This window comes from Thamnophis elegans, chromosome 6 (assembly GCF_009769535.1).
Source record: "Thamnophis elegans isolate rThaEle1 chromosome 6, rThaEle1.pri, whole genome shotgun sequence".
Lineage (NCBI taxonomy): Eukaryota > Metazoa > Chordata > Lepidosauria > Squamata > Colubridae > Thamnophis > Thamnophis elegans.
Window position 1 is genome coordinate 58,345,789 of NC_045546.1, and position 13,842 is coordinate 58,359,630.

General features: G+C 36.4%; 1 protein-coding gene across 5 annotated transcripts in view; it reads right to left on the bottom strand.

Annotated features, from left to right (window-relative positions):
- The window catches only part of KDM6A (lysine demethylase 6A), a 266,555-nt gene that overhangs the window by 95,702 nt on the left and 157,011 nt on the right, over window positions 1-13,842 (bottom strand). For 3 of the 5 annotated variants that reach the window (XM_032219794.1, XM_032219797.1, XM_032219795.1), the window contains 6 exons: window positions 13,318-13,537; window positions 12,663-12,797; window positions 12,084-12,233; window positions 11,497-11,595; window positions 10,843-10,947; window positions 9,497-9,892 (listed from right to left, as the gene is read on the bottom strand). In XM_032219794.1, coding sequence (XP_032075685.1) covers window positions 9,497-9,892; window positions 10,843-10,947; window positions 11,497-11,595; window positions 12,084-12,233; window positions 12,663-12,797; window positions 13,318-13,537 — 1,105 coding nt within the window. The remainder of the gene's footprint in view (window positions 1-9,496; window positions 9,893-10,842; window positions 10,948-11,496; window positions 11,596-12,083; window positions 12,234-12,662; window positions 12,798-13,317; window positions 13,538-13,842) is intronic. The other 2 variants (XM_032219796.1, XM_032219798.1) reach the window with 1 other exon arrangement.

Here is a 13,842-nt window from a genome sequence, read left to right on the forward strand (position 1 = left end):
GCGATGTTGGTGGCCTTTCCCATATGAACTGCCTGCTTCAGCTCCTTTCCATAACATTTCTATAGGATTGAGCTCTGGGCTTTGACGTGGCTGTTCCAAAACATTAACATTCTTCTGTTTTAATCATTCCATGGTTGTACGGTTTATACTATCATTTTCCAATAGAATTTGCTAGTATAATTCAGAATTGCTTCATAAACCATACATATGCCCTTATCCAGAGGCAGCAAAGCAGACCCAAACCATGATACTGGCACAGCCATATTCCACAAATAGGTTAAGAATTTTTTATTGGAAAGCAGTGTTTTGTCAAACATAACACTTATTCAAGCCAAATTTTAGTCTCATTTGTCTCCAAAATATTTTTTACTGGCCTTCTTTTTATCCATGTCTTTCACAAATTGAAGATGGTAAATAATATTCTTTTTGAGGATATTGGCTTTCCTCTTGCAATGCTGCCATGCATACCACTGTTGTTCAGTGTTTTCTTGATTATGATCTCATAACCATTTACATTTGCCAATCCAAGGGTTTTTTAGTTCTATAAACATTATCCTGGGGTTTTCTGAGATAGAATGGGACAATTCACCATAACCAACTCGCCGTGGCCAATTTGCCATGGAACAAGTTGCCATAGAACAATTTAACAATTCAATTATTTTTTTTAAAAAAATACTTGCATTTCTGTCATTCACATTTCATTGTTCCTCCTTTTGCATTCTTTCCTTAATGGTTCTATTCCACCATTTTGTTGATATTAGTGTAACTCTTGTCCCTTACGTTGTCCCATGGTGAGTTGGCTGTGGCAAGGTGGCTGCTATGAGTTGGCCTCTGGTGAGTTGTCCCACGGCAAATTGGCTGTGGCGAGTTGGCCATGGCGAATTATCATAGACCCCCCCTCCTGAGATTTCTGGGAATATTACACACCTTGTTCCTGGTGTGATCTTGGTTAGTCAACCACTCCTGGGGTTGAATTATATTTATTTCTACAATGTCTGCCTCGCAGTGAACTGGTAGAGTCCAAACTCTTTGGAAATAGTTTTGGAGCCTTTTCCAGCACAGTGGACATCAACTGTTTTCAGAGATCTTCCACCCCCACCCCCGGTAAGATTCACACCCACCCTTTTGATCTTCCAAAGGGGCCTAAAGATCTGGCTCTACTAACTGGTTTGGAGCCCCAATGGGGGTGGCTCCATTCTGGAGGTAGTCAACAGACCAAAACTCCACCTCTCCCCCATGTGCACCTTACTGTCTTTCCCCATCTTTGCTAACTTTAACTTAATTTAATGTTACTATTTATTATTTTGATTTTTTTTTTTGTTTCTACCTGAGAGACCGCCTCCTGCCGATTACCTCTCTCAGACCAATTAGATCGCACAGGTTGGGTCTCCTCCGGATTCCATCTGCCAGCCAATGTCGGCTGGCGACTCCCCGGGGGAGAGCCTTCTCTGTTGCAGCTCCGGCCCTCTGGAACGAGCTCCCTGTTGAGATCCGGATCCTTACTACCCTCCCGGCCTTCCGCAAAGCCACCAAGTCCTGGCTGTTCCAGCAGGCTGGGGGGAGCTGAGAAACATCTACCTCCATAGAAATTGTGAATGTTGGTTTTGTTTTTAATATGTTGTCTTTGTCTTGTTCCCCCCTTTCCCTTGTCTTTTGTGAGCCGCCCGGAGTCCTCCGGGAGTGGGCGGCATACAAGACAAATAAAATAAATAAATAAAATAAATAAATTTCTTATTGGTTTTTCAATGATTGTAAGATGCCTAGAATTGCTACTAGGTGAGATGGCAACATATCAATTGAGTATCTAAAATATATATATACCTGCCTAGCTCCAGGTTGCAGCCTCCACTCACTTGACAAAAGCCTTAGACTTTACAATTGACCTATCATGTCCATACTTTGAATACTGTTTTGCTAACAGCTGATATTTTTCTAAGATGGTCTACTTCATTCTTTCCCATAGCTTTTCTTCTACTGAGGAAAATGGCCATTTATTCATGTTCTCAAAAATTACAAGTTGCTCAAACTCCTGATTCATGATGTAGGCTACCATTCATGATATGCTTCTAGCAGACCCAACTACTGGAGGTTAAAATCCAGCTATCTTTGGATAATTACCCAGTCACATGGGGGAAGTTCATGTGAAAGCAATACTTTTGTTTTTACAGCCAAAGAGAAGCTTTCAGCAATGAAGACTGAAGGAGACAAAAAGTATACAATCCATTTATACTGCTCTGCACCTGTAAAAACAGGGGTGTTTTTCTATGGACCAGAGGGAGGAAAAACATTTTGTATCAGAAAAGAATGGTTTTTGATCTTTCCAGACACCTAGAGGGGGAGGAGGTATAATAAAGAGGACAATGATGTAAGTTGCATGATTATATGAACAATCCATTGCTACCTAGCAACATGACTGAGAAGCCCAAAGCAGGGTGGTCACCAGACAGTGGGGAAGGAGGAAAAAAGCAGCACTGGATTTAAACTGTAATAAAGAGGGGACTATATCCTCGCATAAACACAGAGCAGTCACTTGCCTAAAGTAACTTTGAAGGTGACAGTTCTTGAGCTGGTGTTGGCCTTAGGCAAATTGAGTTCTCCTCATATCGTAGGAAGAAGTAATGTATCAACATAGTATGTGGATCCAAGTAATGTGGCCTTTTGCAATCAACACATGAAAAATTTGTCAATGCACAGATTTTCTAAGTGATCTTCTAAGTGATTTTTTAGTATGGCACCAAATGAGTCAATAACCAATCGGCTTTATGCTAGAACCTTTCAATTTTAATTGTCAGATCTGAATACATTGTAACCTTCTCCAATTCTTTATCTTCTATTCTACTATTCCCTGCAATTCCCACATTAATTATCCATGCTTTCTTCTTTTAAAACATAATGATAACTGCTGTGTTATAAATCAAGATTTTAAGAATTTGTATTCAGAAATCACACAATATTTTAACCTGCTCATTTTCAACTACTATTTTAAAACTATTTTCCCACCAATTTTTCATTAATCGTACAGGATGATTTTACACATTTCAGTGAATCATTTTGGCAACTGCTATTATGGTTTGTTGCAAAGTCAGCCACATGTTTAAAGGGTTTGCCATTTTTATCCATATATTGAGTACTTCATAAGGACTAGGGATAGGCAGATGTTGTTCTTTGATAGTGTTAAAAGTATCATTGCAGGAGGTGTTTCAGTTGTTTTGGGACTGTAATCAAGGAATTTATGACTATTAGTACTATCTTTCCTTTGTTTTGTCATAGTTGTTCTACTTCTATTTTCATGTTTGGTATTTTGTGATTTTCTTCAGATTTTCTCTTCTATTCTGCTATCTCCGGGTATTGCTATGTCTACTATTCAGGCTTTTTGGTATTTTTAACTAACTACGGTTAAGTGTGGCATATTATGTGGCAGTTGCTTGTCTGTTTGAATTCTAAAGTCCCAGGCTACTTTAGCTTCTTCATTTTCTATTACTTTGTCTATTTTCTGATCTTGCTTACAGGAAAACAACATTTCTCTCAGTATTCCTAGACATCATTGTTAATACTTTGTCAGACCATTGTTTGTAGTCAATCTGTATGATCTTCTTGAAGCAGCTAAGTGGTCTACTGTTTCTTCAACTTCTTTGCAAAGGCAACATTTGCTGTCTTTTCAATTCTGGCTTTGTACGCGTCTATTCTTAAGGCTTGGTCTTGTGCAGACAGAATCAATTCCTCTGTCTCTTTCTTCAATGTTCCTGCTCTTGGCTATTTGCTAAGTTTTGCTATTATTTGCAATTTCTTTAACTTATTGGCCTTTTAAAACTTTGCCTTGCCATATCTCTTCTTTATTATTTCATTTCATTATTCATATTCTTATAGGCCAGTTTGATCTCTCCAGTAGTCAGTTAAGGCTATCTTCAGCACATCTCTGATCAAATATTCTTTCAATGCCCCTTTTTCTTCTTCAATTGTCTGATGCACTTGTACTATTCCATGTGCCCCTATTTTTGTTTCCAGTTCTGTTAAGAGTCTAATCCACTATTCCAGCTGTGTTATCTAATGACAGGAATTGGTCAGGTATTAATTCCCTTGAAGAAATTTCTTCCATTGAGTTTGGACTAAGATCTTTTTCACTGTCTTGATGCATTCACTTCAAATTTCTTCTTGACTTCAGTGTACTTGATGTTGAGCTTGAAGGATGCTCAGGTATTTATAGTAATCATATTAATCCAGACTCTTATTTATATAGGGCATCTCGATTCCTTCAGTTTAACTATTTTTCCCCTGGTAAGGGTGACACATTTGTCCAGTCCAAACTCCACTGCAGTATCTTGACTGTATATACAGACAGTGTTGAGCAATGATTATATTTCAGATAGCATTTTACCATACAGCTTCATGCAAATGAAGGTTGGAAGATGTTTTTGATATTTGATAGCCATGACCCGACATGTTCAGTATTGTTGACAGAGGAACAGGGCAATGACGAGCAGCAATGGTTTTCAATCCTTGAAAGTTTCTTCTCTTGATATTAATCTCTCCCAGTCTATCACTATTGATCATCAACTGTGTCTTCCATTGTACTTCTGATCTTTATACAAAGCTTCTGATGTTCCTGATGACTCATGTTATTTCTAGGCACTTGATTATCCTTCTTGTAATCACTGCAAGCTACATTCAAGATGGTTTTCCTTCTCAAAGTTTTCCAGAATCATCTTGTAAATTAGTATCTGCTCTTTCATTCCTCTGCTGTTTGGGCAGTTTACTTTCTTATTTTCAACTACATGCTCTTAGGGCTGCATCAGCTACCACACACCAGTTAGCAATTTCAAAGTTGTTGTTAAGAGGAAATTGGCCTGGAGTTATCTGATGTTGTCTATTTTGTTGGATTATTCATTAGCAGGTAGATTTTGCCCAGTGGTGGGTTATGGACCCTGTTCCAACCAGTACAGTTGGAATGGGCCTGGCATCACCCACATGGACGTGCACAGCTCACGTGTGGGGCGCACATGCGTTGTAGCTGCCAGTGATGCTTCCGCAAGCCATGCACGTAAGTGCCGAAGGCTTTAAGGGACAGGTAAAGAGCTCAGGCGGGCGGGCCCTCCAGAGCACCGTACCAGAATGGTACCTGCCTGCAACCCATCACTGATTGTGCCAGATGTTAACTTATCTTCAATTTCACTTCCTTGCAGTATGTTGTTAAACTGCTTGACAACAAGTGACTGTAGAGCAGTTCTTGTAGTGAGCTGGTGCTTATATTTGCTGTTATAATATTGGCATCTTTTAAATGTGTGCTAGTTTTTAAAAGTAATTTAATAATTTGTGCCAGGTTTTTTTAATGCTGTTTTTATGCAGTTCTGGATGCTCAGTTATTTTTTGTTTTAATTCTTCTTTTAGTTAGAGGACTTTATTCTTTCTGAAGAGAAGGCAGAGGAGAAGGTGCCTGGATTGGGAATGAAAATTTTTCAATATCTATGCTGGTTTCCATTATGCTGGCTTTATAATTTACTTCTACAATGTGAGCTATTTTTGGCAAGGCTTCAATTTCTTTTGCCTGGGGTAGGTCTTTGTAAATCTTCCAACCTGCTTCTGTGAATAGTTTCTTTCAGATTATAAATGAACCTTGATCTGCTTGTCACTATTCTGCTATTTCTGATTCTGGATGTTGTTTCCAGAACTGGTGCCTTCTTTTCAGATATCCTCTTCTTGTTGGACTTCATTTGTAACAGTATATTTATATTTCTTTCTTTTCAATTTGTGTACATTTGTGCCAAGTAAGGACCGGCAATTGCTGGTCCTGGTTGCTCAGTCAACAGTCCTTACATCAATTTGTCCAGTAGCTCCAACCCCTAGCACTATCTTTGTTTATGTAGGAAATAACCCCTCACTTGTGACTGGATCAAAGACTTCCTGACGGATTGTCCACAGACATTAAGGGCTACGTTCTTTACATCTTCCACTCTGAAGCTCAGCACAGGCTCCCCTCAAGGCTGTGTGCTCAGCCCCTACTTGTACTCGCTATATACATATGACCACATATCCTCTGATCCATCCAACATCATAATAAAGTTTGCAGAAGACACAACAGGGAAGAAGTCCAGAAGCTATCCACATGGTGTTCAAAAAACAATTTACCTCTAAACACTAGCATGACAAAGGAGATGGTGCTGGATTTCCGGAAGCAAAGCTTATCCATCTACTGAGTCTTTCCCAAGGACCTGGGTATTAGATTTGTATCCCTCCTTTGGGGAGGGAGATGGGGGAGGCACATCAACTCAAGGTGGCAAATATACATCTACCTCTTATTTTGTCTATAACAACCCTGGGAGGTGAGAGTGGGCTGAAACAGAGAGACTGGTCCAAAGTTATCCAATTGGCTTTCATGTCTAAGGGAGAAAGAACTAAACCTACACTTTCTTGGTTTCTATGTAAGCATTTTAACCACTAAACTGGCTCTCTCATAAGGAAGGTCACACATCAATTCATGTACCACAGGGAGTGTGGCAGGTGGGTTGTAAATGTGGTGAAGAAGCACTTGTCTCTGGACAAGACAGTTGGATTGTGATGGCTAGTTATAGAAATTAAATAAAGAAATAAATTTTATTTTATGCTATTAAGAAATAAAAGATCAAAAGTCCCTTACTCATTATATTCCTGACAGTTTTAGATTATTAAAATCAGATTCTACAATCAGATTATAAAAAAATCTGAGGGATCATCTTTTTTTCATGAGTCTAACCCATCCAACTAGGTCAGCCAGAATGGGCATGCTGCAGATCCCATCAACCAAAGAAATGTCAGCTGGCAGAGACCAAAAGGTGAGCTTTTTCTGCAGTGGCTCTATGGAACATCCTCTCTTCAGATATCAGAATGGCCCCAACCCTGTTACCCTTTGATAAGTCCCTAAAATCCTGTCTATTTTCCCAAGTATGCAGTGCTGAATGGCCAAGAGTTGCGCTTCCTGGCTATATTGCTAATTGGTCAAATATAATTTCTTTTGTATATTGAATTGGATGTTTTTAATGTTTTTACTGTTTATTGTTTTAAAATATTTTAAAATTCTTAAATTGTAAATTGTACAATTCTGAATTGTAAGTTGCCCAGAGTCACTGACTGAGATGGACAGCCATAGAAATTGAATGAATGAATGAATATCTAAAATGGGTGTCAACAGGATTTTCTAGATTTCTAACACATTTCTAAATTCATCATATTCAAAAGATACCCTAAACTAAATTGATAGAAAATGATGAGAAATCTTTAATACGAAAAAGAGAAATACATGGATTTACTCAGGTCAAAAGCAAATTCTACCTGTTCTTGTGAATCTCCTGAGAAATTATGAGTATCAATGAAAAACACTTTCAATATTATTTTAATTGTACGTTTTTATTTATTATGAAAGATTTTTCATTTTAATTATCTGTATTCAAATTTACTTTACTTTTTTTTTAAAAAACTTTTCTTCTTACCTGCCCCTAGAGGTCCTTGCCCAAATGTCCTTTCCCTCTAGAGCACAGGTGTCAAACTCACAGTGTCCTATTGCCGTCATGTGATGTATCACAACTTTTTTCCCCTTCTTGGAGCTGGAGTGGTGTGGCCTGCACGTGACGCATCTGGCCTATAGGCCACCAGTTTGACACTCCTGCTCTAGAGAATTCCTGTTAAATGAATTCACTTACATAGAACAATTTGGAGGAGGATTAATCTGAAGCACTTCACAAGAAGCTATAAAAACCGATGGAGTTTAGGAAAATTAATTCTTATCCATCGTTTTCTTTACGAACTTGATATATTTGAAACATTATTCATTTAGATTGTAAGAATCAAATAAGATTCCAATTTACTATTCAATTTAACTGACTTAAAAACGAATCTCCCCCCCCCCTTGCTTTCATCATACTGAAAAGCAGTCAACCTAGACAAATATAGTTTTACATATTAAAGCCCATTGAGGGGGAACCAATTTTCTTTTGCTGTTCCCATAAACTTTACTTGGGCAACACTTAACATATGAAAGATATTTCAAATGGACTAACATACAGAAGGAATCCAAAGTCCAGGACCCATGACTTTTGTGAAACTGAAATTTGATGAATTTTATAAAACATTTTACAACCAAAATTGTGTGTGTGCGTGTGTGTGCGTGTATGTATGTACACACACACAGACACATATATAAAGTTTATGATATAATACAAAATGTCACAAAACATTTCCTGTGATGATCTTTAAGTGTGCTATAAAGTTTAACAAGGTATATACATCTCTGAATATCTCTCTGAATTTTTAAGAACTTTTCAAATACACTTGAAACTCTGCCATTGTTGAATGGCTTGATGAATCTGGTAAGGAAATATCTCAACACCAAATGTATTATTATGAATTTCCTAAGAGAAATATATTTCAAAGCTCAATATTTAGTAAATAGACGAGTTAAGTTCAATGATAAATGAAATTATTCCAAATCAATCCCCTTAAATTTTTGGTTAAATTTTTGACTGTGTTTAGAATTTTATTAATATTTTTCTATCATGAAAACTGATAAAGCAAATAAATTACTCTTGTGATTAAACCCATTTTGTATTGGTGGAAGAAATCATATTACATTTCTAAGTAAGATATAGTTCTATTTTAATAATTATGAATTAAAAAACTGATGCCTTATTTTGAGTTTTCAAAAAGAAACAAATACTGCATTTTCTTGGCAAACATTTCCTATGTTTGTTATTTTTTTCTTTTAGAAAACTAAAATTTTATCAAAAATATATTAATACTTAAATAAAAATACTAAGAAATTTTAAAATAATGAATCTATTCAATTGTGTTTACTTAGTAAATATAAATATCACCTGGCGTTTCAAATATTTCATGTTCTTTCTGATTATCAGTGAATGTTATGCTTTATTTAAATATATCTGTATCATATAAACTGTTCCATTTTGGAAGGTACTTTACTTAGTAACATAGATTAACAAGTGCAATCACATGCCCCTGGGACACTGAAACTGTTCCAAATACATGCCAGTTGCCAAGCACCCATTAGGATCAGTAGTGGGTTCCTACCAGTCCAGCTGAACCGGTAGTAGCTTGGCAACCGGCAGCAACCCAGGCCTGCCATGCCCCTGAACTGGTCTCCAGGCAGCGCTGTAGGTGCCATCATCTTGTTTTTTGCTTCTGCACATTCGCAGAACAATTTTTATTGCACTGCAAATGCACTTATAGCAAGCGTGCGCAGGCACAGCAAGTGTGTGCATGTGTGCGGCGCACCCACAAGGAAACCAGCAATAGTGACTGCCGGAATCCATCCCTGATTGGGATGCAGTGATGGTTGTACCTGTGAGGACTGCTCATAAGTTATTTTTTTCAATGCCATTGCAACTTTAAACTGTCACTAAACAAATGGTTGAAAGTCGAGGACTACCTATATATTTCTACTGAATGGAAACTGGAATAGAAAATTATGCTCTTGCATCAGCATTAAAAATTAAATTGATATATCATTTACCTGAGTGGAGTTAGATAGTTGTTTTTTCCACGGCTCCTCTGCGCTGCTGGTCAGGTTTGTGCGGTTATGAGGTAGAGAGAGTACGTTTCGCTGCAGGTAAGGCACGTTTCCATTACTTCCACTTCCTGTTATGTGATTATTGCCTATCAAAATAGTGTCTGTACTACTCAGCGTTTTTGCTGTGCTGCAGGGAACTGAGCCTGCTGAAAAGGGTCCATTTGCCATAGGCTGCCCAGGACAGGTTGGACTGATTCCGTGCTGCGTGATGTTAGGCACTCTGGTTAGAGCAACCTGTGGCTGCGGACCAGAGACAGAGTTTGTAGGCAGTGATGAGTCAGTTGTTGGCCCATTAGCAATTCCAGTAGATCGTACCTGTGCAACTCCCATCTGCCTCATCTAACAAAAAGGGAATAAAAGATTGGCAAATTATAGTTATGATTTCCTCAAACATTTTTGGTGAAGCAGGTATTAACACCTAAACTACGCTCTTCTAAAGTTTATGAATATAAAGGTATACCCCATAAAAGATAGTACAAAATTATATAACCCCATAATGTGACATATAAATCATTCTGTGTGAGCAAGATCATATTAAGCAGTAACGATGAAAAAAATGTTATCCCTTTCGCATATTTTATAGGCAAAAGTGGCATTTATGTACATGGTTGTCATTCTTAAGTCATTGTGTACATGCAACATGCAGCAAGGTACTTCTCAAAAGTACATTGGCAAAAATGAAATAAATACAGCAGCAGCATAGTAAAACATAATAACAATCCAACAGGAATCAGGAATAAGTGATACAGCCAGGAGCAGTATATGCCTCAACATAAAATGTTTGCCCCAAGTTTTCTAAAAGAATACATTGTTAAAGCCAGACATATTTTTGACAAAACTATTATGCAAAAACGTGCATCTTTGTTTTTTTTTTTTTAAAAAAAAAAACCTTTGCTTCAGGTACGTATCTTGTCATCTAATAAAGACTGGAATAGTGCTGTAAAATAACACTTTTGAGGTTTTACTTCACCAAATTCTCTAGCATCTCTATATAAGTTCATAATTAATGGCAGAAAATAAATACCATGTTATGAATGTGTACTACTTCCATGTCAGTAATTGAAGAATAAATAACTACACTATATTATCTCATAAAATAAAATAAGCCTATGCTAATTTACCATATGAATTCCTTCTAATATATTTATTCATCCATCCTTTTCCCCCATACTTACAACACTGACCAAGAATGACTAAAATATTCATAAATATTTAAAATCCTAGAATTTTAAAAGTCCAACCAATTTCATTTATAAAACAATCTGTAAAGTAAATGTGTTTGCTGGCACCTGCTGGTGTTGCTGCATCAAGACAAACTGACTCTCCAGCTGTTCCAGCATAAGTTTCTGTGCTGGATTTAAACTATTTCTATTTGCACGCAGCTGTTCCAAGTGCTGAAAAAGAAATAAAAATATATCTCTTATCACAATATGACTTAGAGAGAAAAGAGATACTAGGCATTAAGCCTGTTAAAAAACCAGAGCTGTCCATTTTTTGATTCAGTATACAAAGAATATGTTTTGAATATTTCATTTATTTATCAAATATTGTAGGGTATCAAAATTATACCCTTAAAAAAAGAAACTCTGAAGAGCAAAAGCATTGTATGAAACTACTTTTCTATGACATGTGTGTTACGACAACCCATTCAAACAATAAAAATGTGTTTTCATACAAATACAATGTTTTCAAGTAACATGCACAATATGTACAAAAACTGTTTTAACTACAGTAATAATTTTTTATAAATTTAAATGTCTTAGAAGAGGAAAACAAATACATAAATAAAAACATTTAGTAAATACACTCACATCGACACACACATACACTAAAAGAAAAATACATCAGAAAAAAAACTAGCTAAGTCATCAGGCAAGATGTGAACGTACTGATTTTATAGTTATATGTTATTAAGTAAAAAAAACAAAAAGAAACACCTTCACCTGTAATTTCTGTGGTGTCAAGCACCAAGAATGTATTTGCTGCTGTACTGGAGGAGGATGTGACATTGTGTGGCCACTGCTCCAAGCCTCTAAAGTGTTCTAAAAACAATTAATAACCACAACATTAATAATAGTGTTAGTAGAGTATCTAAAATTAAAATTGTCTCAATGGTGCTCACTACAAATCAATTATTAAAGGAACAATAAAATACTGCTAAATACCAAAAGAAAATATTGGTTAATATATGAGATAATGCAAAAAACCAACCAATTATGATGATTAATTAAATAAAATCAAATGATATATGTTTCAAAGTTCACCAAAATTCATTGTAGTTTCTACGACACCATCCATGAGATGATTCAGTATTCCAAATATAAACAAATATGATAGACAAAATGGGATGGCTCTTTTCATACCTTCTGCTATGGTGCTGTTATAGCTATTGTAATGGTGAACTACTCTTACACCAATGTCACAGTTGTGAATATTATAACTGTTATAAAGACCTATCTTGGTTATGCCCTAATTCTTTTGAAGCGCTGATTTTTAAAACTAAGTGGGGCGCTTATATGAGTATATATACCTTGGTTGGACTAGATGGTCTTTTCCTCTTGGCTGGACTGGACAGGTCATCTACATGGCTAGAAGGAATCATGTGTAGTGGCAACTGCTGTGAAATAGGTGTCTGACTGAGGCCTAGAACAGGTTCAGTATTTTGATGAGGTTTACAAGCCTAGGAATCAGAGGGAGAGAAAATATGGTTCTATTCATTTTAAACTGTTCCTTCAATAGTATCTTTTACCAGTTGTACATTTTAAAAAGGGCTATGAATTTACTCTGAAATTATTTACTGAAAATCAATTTCATAGTATCAAAGAAGTAGTGTGTACCTTTCATGGGTTGGTTTTCAAAACAGACAAAAAACTGCTGCAAATTCTATGTGGGATATCTTCATGATAATTATGAAATCCACAAAGGTTCTAAAATGGTACCCCCATATTTCTTCCATGACAGGGAGGTTCCTTATTCTCCCTCTGCTATTAAGTCTTATTACCAGTGAAAACTAACTCTGTGCTACAGCAAAATAATTTTGACTACTACGATTGATTGAAAAGAACCCTTAAAAAGCTGGGCACCTGCAGAACATAACCCAACTTCTCACCTGCTGTGTTGTGTTCATGGCACCCTGCCTGGAGGTAAGCTCTGCGGGGATTGGTAGGCTCCATGCCTCCTCAATACTAGGAAGTAATTTAGTTTTATTCTGTAGACTACCTTGTGGAAGGTTACACAACTGAGCCTAGGAAAAATTATGTAAAAAGTGAATTTAACACAAGCCTAATTTAGTAAGATCAAGTCCATGAAATTTTCCTAAATTCTGTACTCTATTATGTCTTAGAAAGGATCAATTTTAAATCTGGGACGGATAAAGAGGGTAACCAGATATAAACCTTTGTGAGAATTGGAACAAAACTGAGCTCTGATTTCAGTGGTCTCATTAATCCTTTGGTTCTGAAGTTGCTAACAAGAGCAAAAGATAGTGTGTGTATTCTCTTACTAAATGCTATGATAACTTAAAATGTAGACAACACAAAATATGCTTAAATTATATCAAAATACAAAAAATACTTAATAGAGACCCACTTAAAATGAAAAAGCAAATGAAACTGCAAGCTATGACATGTCCTGAATGCATATGGAAACAGACTGTGAAGCTTATGAAACAATCACATATAAAATGTCTGTGTCCTTATTTTCCTCCTCCTTTCTAACTTGATATTATTGCTAAATAGATCCCTATTTTAAGACCATGTTTTTACCTGTAAATACTTTATTCGTGCTGCAAGTGCAGAGGTATTACTACAGTTTTTGCTTCTGGTTGCATTTAAGTAGCATTTAATGGCATCCTGAGACTGATTGCAGGATTCATAGAGAGTGCCAAGATCCATCCAGGCTGCAGCATGGCCATGGTCCAATTGTACAGCACAGATATAAGCCTGTAATGCATCCATAGGCTGATTCTGTTGTTGGTACAGCACACTAAAAGGACAAACACTCAATTGTAAGTAACAAAATCACCTCCAAAGTTTCATCATATGTCTCAATTTGTACTAAAATAAGTGATAAGCATAATTTTCTTGAATAATAAAGCTATAAAACTTCAACTTACTATAATGGAATGTTTGGAAATGTTTCAAATATCTTTTTAAACAAGAAGTTGTATCCTAAGGTGCTTAGTAAATTTTGCCTAAACGTTAGCCTTAATATTAACTTTGAGAATATATACATCTCAGATGTGAAGAATATCTAGCATAAGAAATTATAATAACTTTACATTTCATAAA